Raw genomic sequence first — 21,155 nt, 5'->3', positions numbered from 1 at the left:
TTACAACTGTATATGTGTTTTAAGCTAAGTTATTACAAAACAGGCAAAAAGTAAAAAAATTAAAAAGTATATAAAGTAAAAAAGTTACGGTAAGCTAAGGTTATTATTGAAGAAAGAGAAATATTTTTATAAATTTAGTGTACCTAAGTGTACAGTGTTGATGAAGTCTACAATAGTGTATAGTAATGTCCTAGGCCTTCACATTCACTTACCACTCACTTACTGAGTCACCCAGAGCAACTGACTTCCAGGCCTGCAGGCTCCATTCATGCTAAGTGCCTTATACAGGTGTACCATTTTTTATCTTTTAAACCATATTTTTACTGCACCTTTTCTAAGTTTAGATATGCTTGGATATACAAATACTGACCATTATGTTACAGTTGCCTACAGTATTCAGTACAGTCACATGCATTACAGGTTTGTAGCCTGTGAGCAATAGGCTATACCATATAATCTGGGTATATAATAGGCTATATCATCTAGGTTTGTGTAAGTGTGTTCTATGATGTTTGCATAATGATGAAATCACCTAATGATACATTTCTGAGAACCTATCCCCATTGTTAAGTGATGCATGACTGTACTTATAATGAGAAACTATTGGAAACTCTATGTATATACTAATGGGAAGAATAAAGAATTGTCTCATTGTGTTCATGGGCATGTACCTTAATGACCAATGATTTTGAGCATCTTTCCATATATTTATTTGTTATTCCATATATCTTTGAGTATGTGTTCAGATTTTTTGCCCATTAAGGGAAAAAACTGGATTGTCTTTCATTGTAGAGTTGTATTTTTTTTTATTGATTCTGGATGTAAATCTTTCATCAGATGTGTGGGTTGCAATTTTTCTTCCTGGTTTGTGGTTTGTCTTTTCATTTTCTAGGTAGATTTTCTCATAACAAAATATTTTAATTTTGATAAAGATCATTTTGTCAGGTTTCTCTTTCATGGATCATGTTTTTCATAGCTACAAGATCTTTGTCTAACCTAAAATCCTGAAGATTTTCTTCCATCTTTTCTTCCAGAAGTTGTATATTTTTGTATTTTATGTTTAGATCTGTGATCCACTTTGAGTTAACTTAAAGCAAATAAGATTTATTTGCTAGGAATACTTTTATTTGTCTAACTCACAAAATAAATATGTTATGGAAATGTGTTACTGGGAGTTATTGCCTCCAGTTGGTATTTTGGAAGCATGGGATTGTTAGTGACATTTAAGCTCTTTTGACCCTGGCCAGAAGTTAGAACTATAGTTGATTTCGTAGTTCAGTGACTTAAAAGTGTGTAGTATCTGGAGCAAATTGTGTCATGAAAGAATACTTACCAATATTTATTTTTACTATTTTACCCCTGTAGTTCTGTTTCATTAAAAATAAACACTTGTCCTGACCCACTAAACAGATTTCATGTCTCATGACTGGATCCAGATAATTTAAAAAGCATACTGGCTTAACTATCTTTCTGAATTGGAACTCACAATCTTCAGCACCTCCACTACTAAATAAATATTACCTGTCATTACCCTTTTCTGTCTGCTTTGTAACAATTCTACTTGGTTTTTCTCTAAACACAGTTTAATTTTTGTTATGACTTTACAAATTTTTAGATAATATACAGTCAGCTATGTTGTCAGAAAAAAACAGTAAATGGAGTAATAGAAGGAACTTATTGTGATACTGTAGAATTTTAGTATCTATTAAAATAGCGATGTCCAGTCCTGGAGGAGCTATAACTCTTCGGTATTTGTGTTTCATTACCTATTCCTGTCTTAGTTAAGTTTCTTTTACTTCTACGTAGCAGAAACACACTGGAGCTTGCTCTACCCTAATGGGGCCTAGGGAGGCCAAGGGCAGGAAGCTAGAAGGGCTCAGTAACCTTGGGAGCTATTCTTGCTTCTTGTATCATTTGTGTTCCAGGCTACATTGGCTCTGTTTCTTTTTATGTGAGTCCTTTACACCTCTCTCTTTCTGAAGACTGGCTTTCTCTGATTCTCTGTGCATATGACTGCCCTGAGACCTTGAGATTACTTCTGGCCAGACTAGAATTGCTCTGCTCCAATTCCCAGGAGAGATAGTATATATAATTAGTTTAGGACAAGTTCCACTTCTGCTCGAATCAGCATGGCCCAAAGGTAGTTAGATCAGAAAGAACAACCCATGTTTGCCTTGTGGGTAGACGGTATGCAGTTCTCATAGACTGAGAAGGGTGTTGGGTCTACTGCAAGTTCACAAAATGCTGGTTGGTATACATTTACCTTTTAAAATGAATTTTAATTAATTTGGTTTTCAGAATATAGTTTATAAAAAGTTCATTGTATTAAAAAAATAAAAACTAAGTTAAGGATTACAAAACTAGGAAAGTCACACTGACATCAAAGGATGACTATTCTTTTATTACTTTCATGTTAAAAATAATTAAACTTATATAACACATAGAAATTTAGTCAAATATATTGACCACAGAGTACTCTTTATTTTCAAAGGTGGCAGTCATCCACATACTGAACGTCTTGTCGATCCAGCAGTTGAAAGTGTTACAGGCTAAAGAAAATTAATATTTAAAATATTAGACATGCATTACAATTTTACCTCTGCAGAGTTTTCATTTAGATATATTAAAATTCCAATTTGCAAGGAAGGGAAGATATGAGACTCAACATTTATTGTGTCTCTGCCTAGTCAGTCACTTAACATATTTTATTCTATTCAGCCCTTATAGCCACGCTTTGAGAAGTAGGCATTATTATCCTAGAAGCAGTGAAGAAACTAAAACTCACAGAAAACAGCTAGCAAATATGTAGTGAGGCTAGCATTTAAGCTCAAGTCTGTGTGACTCCACAGTTTCTTCTCTCTTCACTCTACTGTTTGGGGGTATGAAAGTACATTTATTAAACTTTTCTAAAAGAGGCTATAAATAGGACTACGCAGAAGCTATTCAGTTCATTTTCTTGTCTGTATACTTAAGACAGTCTCAGTGGCAAACATATGATAATCATTTCTCCATATCTGGAGCAAAAAGAGAGTCATATCAGTTACTTAATGTTAGTCACTTAAGCACATGGATTTTTTTTAGAGGTCATTACAGTGATAAATCAATATTTAAAAATAGCAGTGGCTTCTTCAGTTTGGAGAGAAATGTTTTTTAACCTTATATTCTAAACCTTAATGCATGCTAAATTGGGAATTGGAGGGAAAAAGGGAAAGCTGACCTTTCTTTTTTAGTCTGAACAAACAAGAAGAGGAAAGCAAAGACTGGCTAAATAGTATAAGGCAGTATATTAAGCTTTCCATGTTTATCCACTTGAAACCTGTTATTTTTCAAAAACACATTTTTAAGTAAAAAATCAGAAAATATGTATGCTTTGGAAATTATTATTAAAGACAAATTTTATAACATAAATGCTTTATGTAATAGTTACATAAAACAGTTTAAGTTGTCTGGTATTGATGATATAGAGGTAAAACTGTCCTTCAAATATTTGTGAGTTTTACCTGTGAGTTAATGATGGTTTACCTTCTAATTTATCAACCTAAATGGCCTTGTCCAATACAACTAAAATGAGCAATTATTTGGTTTATTGTAACTTCAGACTTAGTCAGAAAAAATGTATAACAGCTGATAGGGCGTAATTGCTAAAATAACTATAATAATTTTTGTCTCTGCATGGTGAAGAATATGCATTAAGACTTTAGCAAAAGGTAAGACTGTGCTCTCTTTGTAAGTAGTCTGATCAGATGTGGCTCATGACTTCAAATTAATTTGATATAAAGTAAATCTAGCTTAATGCTTTATTAAGAATTCACAACGACCTTTGTGAAATAGAGGAATTTGAGATGAGGATGAGCTAGATGCTCCAGAGTTCACATTGCTGCTACCCTTTAGGGCATAAAAGGAGCAACCAAAATCATGCTATTTTAGTTCTTTAATAGTGTGGCTATTCCTTTACAAGCTACCTTTTCTAGGGACAAAGTAATATAGCATGACATACTTTAAGCATCAAACATAAAGAGTTTTGACCAAACTGCTCTCAGCATTTCTGTTCTGAAAGTACCTAATTAAAAGTAAAGCTGAGTTACTGGCCCAGATATTGGCCCAGTGTAGGGAAAATGAAGCCCACTTAGAGTTAATGGGTTGAACCAATTGTATTCTGTAGTTCATCTCAGTACCTCTAATGTTTTTCTCATTGGTAAGCTTGGAGACAGGATGGGAGCTTATTAGTGACACAATTTTCTTCTTCTGAAGCTAAACTCTTGGTATTGTGATCTTTTGACCTTTTATTCTCCCTGACTTCTTGATTCCCTTTTTCCACTCCTCTAAAGTACAGCACATATACAGGTTCGTTGATGTACAACCAAATTTTACTGTAGTGGTGAGCATGGTTTATGGATTTAATTAATTGACCTATTAGTCAAATCCAGTTTATTGGCAGTCTTTCAGGATTGAAATTCTAACTAGTCTCTCTTCATATCTATTTAGATCAACCCTTAATCAACCCCAATGCTAGGCTGCTGCTAGGTTAGATCTAAAAACACTACCAGTTTTGCATATTCACAGTTAATTGTTTGGTTTCTTATAAACCACTTCTCTATTTTTTTCTTTTACTTATTCTTTGCTTCCAATTTCTTGGCTACAGTTTCTTAGCTGTGTTTGCTCTTTAGTCAGAGGACCAGTAGAAAATAACATTTTCCTTTTCCTTGTCACCAGATTCGGGGACAGTTTCTGTGTTCTCCTGGTTCTGGTCTCTGTAAGTCACCATATGTGGCTTTCAACCCTATCAGACCTTGACCTTACCCTTTTAAACATTTTGTAACAGTTTGTTTAATTAATGGGAAATAGAATTTATAGGTAATAGGACCTACTTATATACATATAACAAAATCATAATACCATGATTATAATATAAAGAATAAATAAATATAATTTATAATGAAACTATACATATTTCAGGATATGACTGTGAGGGCCCAACTGTACTAGAAGATGTAGTGAAGTAGTGAATGCTTGTACCTACTTCTTTTTAAAAAAAAAATTCTTTTTTTATGTCTGTAGCCTAATCTTGGAAATAATGCTTGTACCTACTTCTAAAGAATAAGTTCAGGTTTATGAGAAGTAACAAGGTAATTCTGTATAGAAAGCTACAGAAAATGAAAAATTAGTGGTACATGTGGACCATAACATAAAAATGTTAGAATAAATAACCACAGACCAGACTTGTTTGTATATAATAAGAGAAAGAAGGAAATACTTGAAGCTGAGAAAACATGTCATGACAAATTAGACTCTCAAAATCGAAAATGAGGAAGTATGATATTCTCACAAAGGACTTGGGCCACATTTATAAGGGTAGTGACAAAGTAATTTCCTATATTGTGATGGAGAACAAGACACGGATGAGGTATCACAGAAAGCATATTTTCTATTTTGAAATACTAGCACTTTAAGACATGGTTTAGGTTTCTGGTAACGCAAAAGACCTTGATGACCAAATTCTTCTCTAGGTGATGAGAAATAGAAAGGATGGATTAGAAAGATAAACAATAAAACAGTAAGCTATGGAGAAGATGGGGCAGTAGATGTCTCTATACAAAAAAGATAGAAAAATAACAGGCAATCACCAAATGAATACTTTCAATATGGGTTTTTACAGGATATGTTTCTTAGTGTTACAAAACTTTTTTTTTAACACATAAAATTTCGTAATTTGAAACATTTAAGTAATTTGTATTCTTTTTAAAAATTTGCTCTTCAGAATTCAACTTCAGTAATTTTTATTGAGATCCCTGTGGTTCATGTGTCTCTACGAATTTAATAACGGTTTGTTTGTAATCTTTAAGAATGGACTCAAATATCCTCTGCCATTTTTGCAGAGGTTTCATTGCCTTTGCAGTAACTGCACTATTGTACTAAACTCTTTTCAACAAATACATAATTAGAAATGCTCTACTATGTAGTGCATAGAGTGGATATATAATTTAGTTTTGAGACAATGTCTTTATTTGATTCAAGCTTCTGCCTCCATAAAGACTTTGCCCTAAATTATTGGGCTTTTCTCTTAATTTCTTGTCAAATCTACCTGTATTAGTATACAGAGCAGTGTTCCTTGTGTTTATTGTGTTAAGTTTCACCTGGCAGGGTATTTCTCTCTTCTGGGATATGAGACCGTTCTTTATTGTTTGGGACTGCTCCATGTATTCCATAGCTCTTGCCTCTGCCCACCAAATGCTAGTGGTTTCTCTCAATAATTTTGAGTGGTAAAAGTACCCCACACATTTCCAAAATGCTCCTCAGGGGTATTGGACTCATTGGCTATTCCTAGCTAAATGTATATGCTTACGTTTCTTAAAAAACAACCTCCACAAATTTTATTTATGATTTAAAAACACTTAAGGTTAATCCCCATTTTCTCTTGGAAGAGGAGTCTTTTTTCAGTGTGACTGTTGTGGATTGAATTGTGCCCTCCTGAAATCCAGATGTTGAAGTCCCAACCCCACCAGTACCTCAGAATGTGGTGATGTGTGGAGATAGGGTATTTCATGGTAGACTCTAATTCAATGTAACTGGTGTCCTTTTAAGAAGAGATTAGGACATAGGCAGGTTCAGAGGGAAGACCATGTGAAGATGGCCATCTGGAAGTCAAGGAGAGAGACGTCAAAAGAAACCAACTGTGATGACATGTTGAATCTGTTGTTTAAGCTGCCCAGTTTGTACTTTATTATGGCAACCCCAGCAAACTAATACAGTGACTGATTGATACTTCTTAATATGTGTTATCTCCATGTTAGTATGCCAAGATAGCAGTATAATTTAGTGGTTGCAGTTCGGATTTTCAAGGTTAGAATTCTGAATCAGCCACTTAGCAATGGTGACCTTGAGCATATTAATGAACTCTGAGAAGCCTCCGTTTTTTTTTTTAATCTAAAATGAGGATAATAATACTTTCTTCTCTGGGTTGTTGTGAAGATTTGGTAAATAATGTAAAGTGTCTGGTACATAGAAGAATTCTATAAATAATACTTCTTGTTTCATCTGCTTCCATTTTTAGGTGTACTTTGCATTTCCAAAAATGATGTAATGGCATACTTGTTAGATGGACATTTATTGTGGGGATTTCAGGCTGCCTGATTGGTGGATGAGGGAGAGATTTGTGGGTCATAGGGCTTTTTCAATACCTTTATACTCAATAATGTACATATAACACTTTACAAAGTCATAGTACCTCACATCCAGGTGTACGTGATGCACAAGGATTACCCTCATTGTGCCTCAAGAGATATTATTGTAACCTTTGTTTTGCTTACATAACTTCCTTTAAGACACAGTATACCTGTCCTCTGTGAATATGCTGAGATAAGCATTCTTCCTCTGTATTCCATAGTGTCATAGCACACATACCTTCAGTCGTAGCATTTATATGCTCCGTTATGTCTGTTTTCTCCATGAGACTGAGCTCTTTGAATGTGGTGACTGTTCCTCGTTCATCTTTATATTCCTAACGTTCTGCACAGTGCCTGATTCTTTGTAGATGTGCCATATTACATATTACCAGCATTTATGAGTAATGCTAAGTGCTAGATGCTGTCTCTGTCTCTGTTTTACAGACAGTAGTTAAGTGCTCACGGTAACACAGTTCAGTGGTAGAGCTAGAATTGAACACCATGATAGCTTAATTGCAGGGTCCATGCTCTTAACCATTATAGTATAATGTCTCTTCCCTGAGAATAGAAGTTTCATCATCTAGTATATTTTAGGTCAGTGTAGCCCCGAGAGAGAGTTTGGAGCATTTAATTGGTAGGACCGAGAACCCGAAGCACACTTTACCTGGAGGCAAGTTGGGGGTGTGTGTGTGCATGTCCTGATGCTTGGAAAAGATGTTATACTCTGCTATATTATTTGTACTACTGGTATTGAAGGTTTAGATAAAGTTTGTGTCTCCAAAATGCATTTTCTTCATTAAAAATATATTTCTGTAGTGATAGAGAGTGAAATTTCCTTGTAAGCCCCCAAATCGCTTAAAATGGATGTCATCATGGACTGTGCTCCCTTATACATTGATAGCAGGGTTAAGGTGATTGATGTAACTTTAGGGAATTTGCTATATTTGTAGTGAAAACAGCATGAGAAGAAAAGTGAAGATGCTACTCGTAACAGTTAAAACTTCAGATTTCTTAAATGCTTAGGAGATGAACTGTTCCAGAATTTTGTTTTATTGTATTTTTATTTACAACTGATTTTATCTCCTTAACATCAATGTATTTTTCATTTCCAATACTTTGGTTAAATTTTTTCCTGCTGACTCATGGCTGTCATTACAGCTCTTACAGTAAAGTGTTTTAGAGATGCTGTAGGATCTGTTGAGACTTGTAGAACTATTTGCTTCTACAACATATGATCCCAGATTGTTGTACTCTTCTGATGTTCCTTGAACAGCTTTTGCATTTTCTTCTGTCATGCCTCAGTGTGTCTTCCTTCAGCTCTTTCTCTCCTTCTTCTGATTTTTTGCATGATCAAAACCAGTTGGCCAAAGAGGTTTAGAATTGTACGTGAAGGACTAAGGGGTGTGTCAGTTACTAACATGAATGTGCATTTGTGCTTGAGCTTTGTGATATCTATTCTGTCTCTGAGGCCTCTTTTTTACTTGTTTCTTTACTGTCTTTTGAAGAGATGAAGTTACTGCAAAATTGGTTCATTCTAGACGTTATATTATAAAATACTGTCAATTTTCATTCTGTCTATTAAAAGGGATAGTGTGGCTTAATAGTCAGAAGCTCAGGTACTTTTCCAGTAGATTGTTTTAGTGACATTTTGTAATTGATTATTATTGGAAAGTAAAATTCTTTCTGCCTTAATGAAAGAAATTGTGCTTTAATTTATCCTGTTTAAAAGGAAAAGTCAACAAATATTTTGGGTGATAAATTCATGACCAGCATTCATTTGGACACCTTGCATAACTGAACTGTAGTTATTGACCCAGAAGAAGTAATACCTCATCAAGATAGCAAAGGATTATAATTTTTTTTAAAGATCAAGACACTAGCCATGGATTTAAGAGTAGAGAACTATTAAAGTACTTGGTGTTTAGGAACTCTGAGAGGAGCTGTAGAATGAAATAAAAGAGAGCGTAATAGGAAGGTGGAAGCTGATAAAGACAGAGCACTAAATTAGTGTGGTATACTTTTTGTGTAAGAGAAATAAAAATGATGGGGAGAGTAGGGGAAGGGATTTCTGGAGGTATTACTCTGTAGTTTCATGTTTAGAAGGCAAATCAAAACTGTTAATAGACTGTTGACTTTGAGCTGCAATTATTGACATCAGTATGAGAAACAGTGGGCTGACATCAGAATTTAAAGGGCTAAGTTGGTAACTATGTAATGGAGAGGCTTTAAAATCAGACAGTTCTGGGTTAGATTCCTGGCGTCATCACTTCTGGCTATTTTGATATTGGACAACTTCATGTTTTCTAAAAAGCGTAGAAAACGTGTACCAGTGCCTCTCTCTCTTTATATTCATCATTTTGGCAGGTTACTGGAAGATGACTGTTTGGGCCTAAAGGAAGCTGTCCAGTTTTAAATTGCTGTTGTTGCTGTATATCCTTACATATAATTTATTGTCAGGTATATGATTTGCAAATATTTTCTCCTATTCAGTAGGAGTTTTTACTTTTTTTTTTTTTTTTTTTTTGAGATAGAGTCTCGCTCTGTTGTTCAGGCTGGAGTGCAGTGGCACAATCTTGGCTCGTTGCAAACTCTGCCTCCCGGGTTCATGCCATTCTCCTGCCTCAGCCTCCTGAGTGGCTGGGACTACAGGTACCCCCCACCACACCTGGCTAATTATTATTATTTTTTTTGTATTTTTAGTAGAGGTGGGGTTTCACTGTGTTAGCCAGGATGGTCTTGCTCTCCTGACGTCGTGATCCACCTGCCTCGGCCTCCCAAAGTGCTGGGATTACAGGTGTGAGCCACCATGCCCAGCTGATTTTTCACATTTTTGATAATATCCAGTGATGCACAAGTTTTACATTTTGATTAAGTCCAAATTATCTATTGTTGCTCATGCTTTTGGTGTCTTGTCTAAAAATCCTTTGCCAAATGCGAGGTCATAAAAATTTGTTTTTATCTGAGAGTTTTAGCTCTAACAGTTTTTTGATCCATTTTAGTTAAGATTTGTATATAGTATATACAAATGTATATGTATATGGTGTATACCTCATTCTTTTGCATGTGACTATCCAGTTGTGCCAGCACCATATGTTGAAGAGACTTTCCTCTCCTCATTGAATGATCTTGAAACACTTATGGAAAATAGTTAACTGTAGACACATGGCTTTATTTCTGGACTCTCGATTCTGTTCCATTGATCTATCCTTGTGCCAACACCACACTGTTTTGATTACCACTGCTTTATAGTAAGTTTTGAAATTGGGAAGTGTGAGTCCTCCAGGCTTGTTCTGCTGTGATTACACTTAAAGATAAACCTTTGCTGAAAAAAAAAGTCCCAAGGAAAGGGACAAAGTACAGTGTGGTTTTGACAGGGGAAGAAATATTCTGGGAGGCTGTAGCTGAGATAGATACATTTAAGTGCTTGGAGGCTGATAATAAAGAAATGAATAAAAAAGTAAAATATATTGAACACCTATTATATGTCAGCTGTTCATATATTCTCACAACAAACTTGAGGAAGTGGGTATTGGCTCCCCGTTTTTACCTAGCAATATTCTGAAAATGAAATGAAGTAATTTGCTTGTGCAGCTAGAAGGTGACAACTGAACTTATGTCATTAAGCTTCTACAGGCCTATTACCATGCTGCCTTGATAATTAAACTACCTGAATAAATGTATCAACCAGGGTCTAATCAAGAGAAAGAAATCACATGAGTTATTTGAACAAAGAGAATTTAATATAAATAATTATTTTATAAGTATATTATCTACTGTAAATTAATTCAAAGGGTAAAAAGGTAATTTTTTTTTACCCAGGACAGCTAAGGCTTTGCTGTCCAATACAATAGCCACTAGCTACATGTGGCTTTTGAGTACTTAAATATGACTTTTATAATTAGCTAGTCAGTTTCTACAAAGAAGTCAGTTGAGAGTCTGATGAGGATTGTGTTAAATCTGCAGGTCACTCTGGGGAGTATTACCATCTTAACAATATCAAGGCTTCCAATCCATGAACATGGTATGTTTTCCCATTTATTTAGATCTTATTTTGTTTTTCAGCAATGTTTTATAGTTCCCAGAATATAAATTTTGTACTTTCTCTGCTAAAATTGTTTCTGAGTATTTTATATTTATATTGATGGAATTGTTTTAAATTTCATTTTCAGATTATTTATTGCACATGTATAGAAATAAAATTTATTTTTCTGTATATTGATCTTGTATCCCACAACTTTGCTGGACTCATTTTTTTAGTTCTAATAGTCTTCCATCAATTCTGTAGGATTTTCTACATACAAGCTCATGTCATCTGCTCTAAAAAAATAAAGTAAAAATTGTTTTATTTCCTCCTTTCCAATATGGGTGCCTTTTTTTCTTTGAAAAAATTATTTCCCTGAGTTTTCCAAGATGAATTTCATTTCCTTTTCTTGGCTAATTGCCCTGGCTAGAGCTTCTAGCACAATGTTGAATAGAGGCAGTGAGAGCAGACATCCTTGTTTTGTTCCTGATTTTAGGGGGCAAGCATCTAATGTTTTATCATCAAGTATAGTGTTGGTTGTAGATTTTTAAAAATATTACATTAAATTATTATTCATCTTTCTTCTTAGAGCTGAGGGTCTTGCTGTGTTGGCCAGGCTGGTCTCAGACTCCTGGGCTCAAGTAATCCTCCTGCCTCAGCCTCCTGAGTTGCTGGGATTTCAGATATGAGCCACTATGCCTAGCATATTCATCTTTATTACTGAATTTCTTTTGCAACCCCTTAAATTTCTGTGGTTGAGGTGAGACCCTCACTTATTTTACATCAGTTTTGGCCCTGTGGTTATAGAAGATTTGGAGGAAATTGTAAAAAGTCCTAAAGATTCTGAATTCAGGTTGTTTTGCAAGTGTCTTTACATTCTATATCTGTTTTAAAGAAACCAAATCTGTAAGTGACAGTTCATGCATTCATCATGGTAGTGAGGTTAATTTATGAAATAAGATGCCATGCCAAGATTTAATTAACAGGCATTTGTGCAAATCAAAAGCCTTAGTTCTATATCAAATGATAAAGTAAACCATATCCTACTTTAACATTTTTTTATCTATTGTTGAACTGTGGGTCTGAATGTGTTCCATAAGATGGCTTCTACTGTGGCTATGAAGATTGTAGAAAAGATAGAGCTACCTACACTTCCCTTTATGCCTTCTGTTATTTTCTTAAATTTGCTAAAAATATTTGTTATGGATCCAGAAAAACTGTTACCTTTATCCAGACCTGCATGCTGTACTCCCTTGAATCCCTTGCACAGTAAACGTAGAGTGACCTAATTTGGTAACATGGTGATTTCTGCTGGAAATATTTGTATCTGAAATGCTGCTTTCTAAGGAGTTCTGACTGGTGATTTGCCAGTTTTTTTTTTTTTAACCATATTTGAAAATCACTTATTAAAAAGAGTTAAAACTTTAGTAAATTGACTATATGAATTTTATCAGAACAGGTTTTAATTGTTTTACATTTAATTGACTTGTGGCTTTTGATTGAATAGGATGTTAAACAGTGTTGTACCTATTTAGAAGGAAATGCTTTGTCTTTTTAATGTAATATTGAGGAATATGATAAACTCTTAAGGAGACAGTTTATAATTTAATACAGTACTCACAATATTTCTAAGACTGACTGTGATATGTAAATTGGAGTGGACCTTAAAGAGGGTTCTTAATTCATATTAGTCTATGTCATTTCAGCAAATGATTAATACTTATTTTTTAAGAAATGCAATAATAAACTTGTCATTGCTGAAGAAATACTTTTATGTCTTCTTGTTGTTATTTAGATGTTGCTTAGTGTTTAGAGCACGGACTTTAGATTTCAGCTATAGATTCACTCAAAAACCAGAATCCTTCAGCTTAAAGATCTCTTGTACAAAGAAAGCAAAATGATGTGTTTTTCTTTTACTATACTTGAAGAATGTCATGTTATAAAAATGCTGCTCGCATCTAGATTTGAAGAGTCACTTAGAACTTAATCATATTTTATTATATTAGAGATAATAGGCATTTTTGTTTTAAGATAGTTTGTGAATCTCATTTTGCTTGGATAAACAGCTTTCTGATAAGGTGGTTACTGTAATATAAAAGCACTTAAGCATTTTACCCTTTGGAACATGGAGGACAAATTGAATTATAGCCTGTTAGCATGGAGATGAGGAAAAAAAGAAACAACTTGCACCTGCTTGCTTAAACGCATCCCAAATTGAAAGCCACTTAACACATGAAGCCATTTAATTTTCCCTATAAAATGCTCAACAGTTTTTTATCTTCCCTCAATTTATCTATAGACTTCCACTTAAAATCTTTTGTAAGTGTTTTTCTTCTTTCTCCTTCATTGTCTTTTTCTTGTTTGTAATTTATTGTGGGAGAAATAGGATTTTGCATGGTAACTAGGACCCTGAGAGGTGTTTTATGTTCTATGGTTTCAGATTTTCTCTTGGTTTCTCTCTCTCTCTCTCTCTCTCACACACACACACAAATTGAGATTGGACATCTTTTCTTATGCTTATTCTTTTTGTTGCCATTCTTCTGTGAAAGGCTTGTTGAAATATTTGCTCACAGAGTTGCTCACCTTTGTTTCATTATGTTTTTAGACTGTTTTATGTATGATGAATATTAAACCTTTGCCTATGTTGCAGATCTCCTTGCTTCCAACCTCACACCCTCCTGCCTTTTGTTAATTATGTTTATGGCATTTTGTACCATATAGAATTGCAACGTTTTTTAACCAACAAACTTAAAAATTATTTTCTTTATGGTCTCTTAAGTTTTGTGTCAGCCCTTAGAAAGATTTTGTGACTCATTAAAAAACTAAAAAAAAAAAAAAAACAAAAAAAAACTCCTCTATCTTCCACTAGTTTTTTTTTTTCTTTTTTCTTTTTTTTTCTTTTCTTTTCTTTTCTTGAGATGGCGTCTTGCTCTGTTGCCCTGACTGGAGTGCAGTGGTGCGATCTTGGGTCACTGCAACATCCACCTCCTGGGTTCAAGCAATTCTGCCTCAGCCTCTTGAGTAGCTGGGATTACAGGTGTGCGCCAACAGGCCCAGCTAATTTTTGTATTTTTTTTTTTTTTTTAGTAGAGACGGGGTTTTACCATGTTGGCCAGGCTGGTCTCAAACTCCTGACCTCGTGATCTGCCCACCTTGGTCTCCCAAAGTGCTGGGATTACAGGCGTGAGCCACTGTGCCCGGCCTCTATTACTTTTACAATTTTACTTTTTCATATTTCAATATTTAATCTATCTGGAACATATGGTATAGATAGGATTTTAATCTCCTCTCCCTAGCATAGCCAATTTTCCCTAAAGTGTTTTTTGAGAAGTTTTATCTTCCTACTGATTTCAACTGCCACATTCATGATATGGTTAATAACCATATGTATTTTGATCTATTTTTAGATTCTGTTCTGTTCATTCCTCTGTCTGTTCCCACACTAGTACCACACTGTAATAGTTACTATATTTCTTTTACTACATTTTAATATCCACTGGAAAAAGTTTTCTTGCCTCTGCCTCCCCAACCACCCTGTTGTAAGTATGTTTATGGCTTATTTTTCTTTTTTAAGCTTATTAGACAATTTTTATGTGTTCAGTTCTCCCAATCAACTATAGATTCAATGTACAAAATATCCACCTTCTCCACAAAAAATCTGACTCTTTTGGAAATTTGATTGAAATTATATTGAATTTATATATTAAATTTAAGGGAAGTTTGCATCTTTATGATTTTGAGTTTGTCTGTTCCTGGATATGGTGGGTGTGTGTGTGTATGTGCACGTAAGCGCATGTGTTTCCATTTATTCAGGGTCATTTATTATTTTATGTGCTTCAGTAAAATTTTATTTTTCTATTTATTTATGAGACAGAGTCTCACTCTGTCACCCAGGATGGAGTGCAGTGGCGCGATCTCGGCTCACTGCAAGCTCTGCCTCCGGGTTCACACCATTTTCCTGCCTCAGCCTCCCAAGTAGCTGGGACTACAGGCGCCTGTCACCACACCTGGCTAACTTTTTTTGTATTTTTAGTCAATACGGGGTTTCACCGTGTTAGCCAGGATGGTCTCGATCTCCTGACCTCGTGATCTGCCCGCCTCAGCCTCCCAAAGTGCTGGGATTACAGGTGTGAGCTACCGTGCCCAGCCAAAAATTTTATTTTTCATATGTCTTTCATGCATCTTTTAAAGCATATTTGTAATTTTTTTTTTTTTTTACAAACTTTGCTGCTCTCAGGTAGATGATATTTTTTTCCAGTACTTTTAGAATAAGATATTGGTGGAATATAAGAAATCCTTGTTTTCATGGACCTGACATTCTTGTAATGGGCCTCTCATTGTGCTAGTTTTTCAGTTGATTCTTTTGCATTTTCCATAAACCTTATGTTATCTATAAATCATTAATTTTTAGACAATCATTTATGATCCTGCAGCAGCAACATTCCTCAGGAACTTGTTAGCAATGCAAATTCTCTAGACCGATCCCACAGGAACTGAAGGAGAAACTCTTTACAGCAATTTGTGCTTCACATGTCTCCAAACTCTGATGTATGCTCAAGTTTGGAGACCACTGATGTAAACAATAATTTTATGCTGTCTTGCTTATATTTTCATTTCTCACTTTTTTAAAAAAATTGCAAGATGTGTGTGTATCAGGGCTCAATGGATTACATAGAATGAGCACTGACTGAATAGGCTGAGACACATCGCTATCATCCATGGGTAAGATGGGAGGGGAATGATGAGACATGAATTATTCCTTAATTTCTTAATTCCTTAATTAAGTGAATAAGGAAAAAGTAAATCAGAGAGAGAGAGAGAGAGAAAGAAATTAAGTATACAATTTAGGGTGAGGATTTTAGTGGTTGACAGAGGGAAATCTGATTCAAAGTAAGATCACTCCTATAGATAAGTAAGAATTGTAACATGATGAAATTGCAAGAAATAAAGACAGCTAATCCTAAGCCTGGCATTTAATATTTAATGAATGTTTGTAAGATGAAGTTCAGTCTTTGCAATATGAGGGTCACAACCATTAGAAAATCATATAGAATTGCATTAATAGAAGGATAATACTTTCAATATTGGCAAAAAAGCCAATTGCAATGATGAGTCAAATGATACCATGAGCCAACAATATACCTCAAAGGCATTCCTAAAGCCTATTATGAATGACAACATGAGAAGGGACTACCAGGGGATCTTGTCAGGAAAGGAGGCCAGGTGTGGTGGCTCATGCCCATAATCCCAACACTTTGGGAGGCCGAGACAGGAGGATTGCTTGAGGCCAAGAGTTTGAGACAAGCCTGAGCAATATAGTGAAACTCTACTATCTAAAAAGAAAAAAAAGGAAAAATAAAGAAAAGACAGGAGGAATGATATTAAGCAGTGGAACTGCATGGTGTATGGTGTATACCTATAGCTGACAGAAAGTAAAATGATAGTGACCGCATGGTGGTGACATGGGCAGATTGCTTTAGTGACTATAGCAGGGAAGCTGAAATTGTTGAAAAGAGTGTGTCAGCCACTCTGGCACTTGGCCAGGAAAAGGGAGAAACTTAAGAAACATGGGAATCCGGTCTTTTTGGTAGGAGTTTAGACCTAAAAGTAGCTGTGGACATACCTCTCTGGACCCCCTAGTTGTAGCATAAGATGCTGGTCAAGGGGAAACCAGGCAGGCTGATCATGTACTTAAAATGAGTGTTCTGAAGTAGGCTTTAGCTGCAACCTTTAGTATAGTGCAACTGTTATTTTGTTAGGGGTGCATATGTGGGAGCATACCAGATAGACCTATCAATTTTTAGATTTACTGTAGTGAAAAATCACCACCCAATGCAACAGTTAGTGCTCAGGTATTTTAGGATAAGACCTCTTTAGTGCCACAGGTGGGAGGGGAGTATAAGCTAAATGATTCTATGATCTAACACTCTGGGACATTTAAAAAAATCAACTTTTGTCTAACAAACTATTTTTTAAAGAACACAATTCTGTTAGTTAAACTTCAGATTTTGCATTTTCAAGATGATTTTGAATTTTTGTGATGCTGCTATATATAACTTAATTTAGAGGAGTGCAATTATGTACAGTTTTTGTAGATTTTGCAGTTTTTTGATTTTGTCATGTTTAGCATTTTTCACTAATCCTTTCTGTCAGCTTTCTTTTCTTACCACAGTACTTATCAAAATTTTATTTGAAGACAGAGTGCTAGAGAAACTCCTAAAAATTTTTTAATATAGCATCAGTTTAATTCATAAGTGAGACTTACCTTATGTAGTGTGAAATTGGCTAAGGATATCTCAAATCTGATTATTTTAAAGCTATTGGATTTTGGACAGAGTAGGAAAGAATGATACAGTGGGTTTTAATTAAATGCTAGGTCATAAACTGGAATCTTTATTTGAAATATTATCTAAGATAGGTGCTTGAGAAATATTAGATTTGTGAGTTACTTAAATACTTATGAATAAAATTGCTTGAACTTATGCAAGATATCTCAACTACCATAAGCAGTTTTGTCAGTTTTATTTCTGGTGAGCTATATTGAATATTTTAAGGGCAAAACTACAATTAGGTCTTTGGCAGGTATGTGCTCTGAGTAATGATTAGTTTCCCTTTTATTCATGAGGGTGTCATGGCCAGGGGAAAGTGTGCATTTTTAATTACAACACTTGTCTGGTTATATTTTTGTTCTGTCTGGTTTTATTTCTTTGAAAGCTCTTAAAAAAAATGTTGGCCTTTCTATGTCATATCCTGTCTGCTCACCTACATAGTCCCGACTTTAGGGCAGAAATAATATTTTCTACTTTTTGTTTCTTCTTTATTAGAAAATTCCAAACATGCAGAAAAGTACAATATAACAGTTGCCCATGTAGCCACCATGTAGCTGTGTAAAATCTCAAAATTTCGCCATTTTTGTTTTAGATCCTCAACAAAAAAGATACAGGTGAAGCTCCTAGAGTATCCTTCCACATTTACATTTTCCTACTTTCCTCTCCTGGGGGAACTACTGTCCAAAATTTGGTATTTATCATTTCCGTTATTATTTTTGTCCTTTTTCTATATCTGTGTGTATGTATGTGTGTGTGTGTGTGTGTATGTATATGTATATGTGTGTACATGTGTGTACTTGAACTTCTTCAGTTTACATTTTTGTCTAATGTAATGCTATTCAGATTTACCTGCTCTAGTATCTCCCATTATGAAAACAAAATAAAACAAAACATTAACTACTTGTGCATTATGTCTCATCCAACTGCCACCCATTTCTCTACTCTCTATTAAAGGAACACTCCTTGTAAGAGTTGCATGTACTTGTTTTCTCTCTCCCTTCCTAATTCTTAAACTCACACTAATCAACTCATCTCCATCACTCCACACAACCCAGTCTTAACAAGGTCTCCAGTTGTCTCTATGTTACTACACTAAGTTGTCACTTCTCACTTCCTTACTTAATCTCTCAGCAGCATCTGACACACTTGCTTACTCTTTTCTTCATATAACACCTTATTTTGTCTTCTGGGTTACCACACCTTCTTGGTTTCCCTTCTAGCCCATGGCCTCTCCTTACTCTTTTTACCAGATCCTTTTTATATTTTTATTTCAAAATAGATTGAGCAAAAAAGTACAGGATGAAAAGTAAACATCCCTCCCATCTCATATTCCTTCTCACAAATAAAGGCTATAAACAGGCTTTATGTGTTGTGCTTGTGCATGCACATGTGAGTGAATTCATAGGTGAAAACAGTGCCTTAATTAAAATAGCATTTATTTGTTTCTTATTTCTATTATGGTTGGTGCAAAAGTAATTGTGGTTTATGTTATAAACAGTAATTGCCGTTTTAATGGCAAAAACCGCAATAACTTTCGCACCAACCTAATATTGTCTTTATATGTGCTTCTTGCTTATATTATTTCCTTACCTTATGACTATATTTTATTGTTTTCACTAATTTTGTGTAAGTTAAAATTATTAGCCCTTTGTTGCCTGTCATGTGTGTTATGAATTATTTTTCCTAGTTTATCAGTTGCCTGAGGGCCTTGGCATATTTGAAGTACAGAGTTTTAATTTTTTTCTGTGGTCAGATTGAATAGTATGTTATGATTTCTGATATTCAGGTGCTGCTTGCCTTCTTCACTGCATGATTAGAAATAATTTCACTTAGGTTTTCTCTTGGTACTCTTTCAGCTTCATTTTGTTACCTCTAAATTTTGATCCTTCTGGAATGTATTTCAGGGCAACAAGTGAAATAGTGGATAACCTCTGCTTTTTTAAAAAATAAACACAACCAAATGGCTACCCAGTTGTCCTGAAGTCACTTATTCAATCATCCCCCCTGTTCTCTTACTTGTTTGAAAGGCCATCTTTACCCCAGAGTAATTACCTGCTATATTTGTGTTTCTCACAAGATTTTGAAATTATTTATTTATTTCTGTTTTATTTTTCAAGTCACTGCAGTAAGGTTCTCCCCACTGATATTGAAACTGCTCTTGGTAAAGGTCACCACTCATAATTGTTAAATCAAGTAGATGTATCTTACTTGGTCTTGAATTTGTTGAATGCTCTTGAACTACTCTTCTTTTTTAGCTTTTATCTCACAATTCTCATAGTTTTCCTCCTACCATTCTCTCTGTTTTCCTTACTAGTTTGTCTTCTTCCATTTCTTTGGGATTCCACTTTCTCATGGTGAATATACTCATTTTTGGCTTTTTATTTATTTATAATTTTTGTGGGCACATAGTAGGTATATATATTTATGGGATACATGAGCTGTTTAGATACAGACATGCAATGGGAAATAAGCACATCATGGAGAATGGGGTGTCCATCCCCTCAAGCATTTATCCTTTGAGTTACAAACAATCTAATTATACTCTTTACGTTATTTTAAAATGTACAATTAAGTTGTTATTAACTATAGTTGCTCCTGTTGTGCTATTAAATAGTGGATCTTATTCATTCTATCTAACTGTAGTTTTGTACCCATTAACCATCCCCACTCCTCCCTACCCAACTACCATTCCCAGCCTCTGGTAGCCATCATTCTACCATCTGTCTCCATGAGTTCAATCATTTTAATTTTTAGCTCCCACAAATAAGTGAGAACATGTGAAGTTTGTCTTTTTGTGTCTGGCTTATTTCACTTAACACAATGTCCTCCAGTTCCATCCATGTTGTTGCAATTGACAAGATCACATTCTTTTTGTAGTTAAATAGTACTCCACTGTGTATATGTACTACATTTTCTTTATCCATTCATCTGTTGATGGATACTTAGGTTGCTTCCAAATCTTGGCTATTGAATAGTGTTTCAATAAACATAGGATTACAGATACCTCTTTGATACATAGAGTTTCTTTCTTTGGGGTTTGTAATTAGCAGTGGGATTGCTGGATGATATGGTAGCTCTATTTTTAGTTTTTTGAGGAATTGCCAAACTGTTCTCCATAGTAGTGGTACTAATGTACCAACAGTGGACAAGGGTTTCCTTTTATCCACATCCTCGCCAGCATTAGTTATTGCGTCTTTTGGATAAAAGCCATTTTAACTGAAATGAGATGATATCTCAGTGTAGTTTTTATTTTTATTTTTACTTTTTGGAGACAGAGTCTCACTCTGCTGCCCAAGCTGGAGTGCAGTGGCTCAATCTCAGCTCACTGCAATCTCTGCCTCCCGGGTTCAGGGAATTCTCTTGTCAGCTTCCTGAGTAGCTGGGATTACAGGCATGCGCCACCATGCCCAGCTAAGTTTTTTTGTATTTTTAGTAGACATGGGTTTTCATCATGTTGGCCAGCTGGCCTCAAACTCCTCACCTCAAGTGATCCACCAGCCTCAGCTTCCCAAAGTGCTGGGATTACAGGTGTGAACCATCATGCTTGGCCCTCAGTGTAGTTTTGATTTGCATTTCTCTGATGATCAATCATATCAGTCACCTTTTTATTGGCCTGTTTGCCATATGTATGTCTTCTTTTGA

General features: G+C 35.0%; 1 protein-coding gene across 10 annotated transcripts in view; it reads left to right on the top strand.

Annotated features, from left to right (window-relative positions):
- The window catches only part of KLHL13 (kelch like family member 13), a 415,357-nt gene that overhangs the window by 263,640 nt on the left and 130,562 nt on the right, over window positions 1–21,155 (top strand). For 2 of the 10 annotated variants that reach the window (XM_015444084.4, XM_015444080.4), the window contains exon 2: window positions 11,127–11,184. The exons of the other annotated variants lie outside the window; for them this stretch is intronic. In XM_015444084.4, the coding sequence (XP_015299570.1) occupies window positions 11,176–11,184 (9 nt within the window). In that variant the 5' untranslated portion in view covers window positions 11,127–11,175. The remainder of the gene's footprint in view (window positions 1–11,126; window positions 11,185–21,155) is intronic. 10 annotated transcript variants of the gene reach the window in all.

The sequence above is a fragment of the Macaca fascicularis genome, chromosome X (genome assembly GCF_037993035.2).
Source record: "Macaca fascicularis isolate 582-1 chromosome X, T2T-MFA8v1.1".
In the NCBI taxonomy this organism is placed as follows: Eukaryota; Metazoa; Chordata; class Mammalia; order Primates; family Cercopithecidae; genus Macaca; species Macaca fascicularis.
The sequence above is the reverse complement of the archived record's forward strand: the minus strand, read 5'-3'. Positions and strand labels throughout refer to the sequence as shown.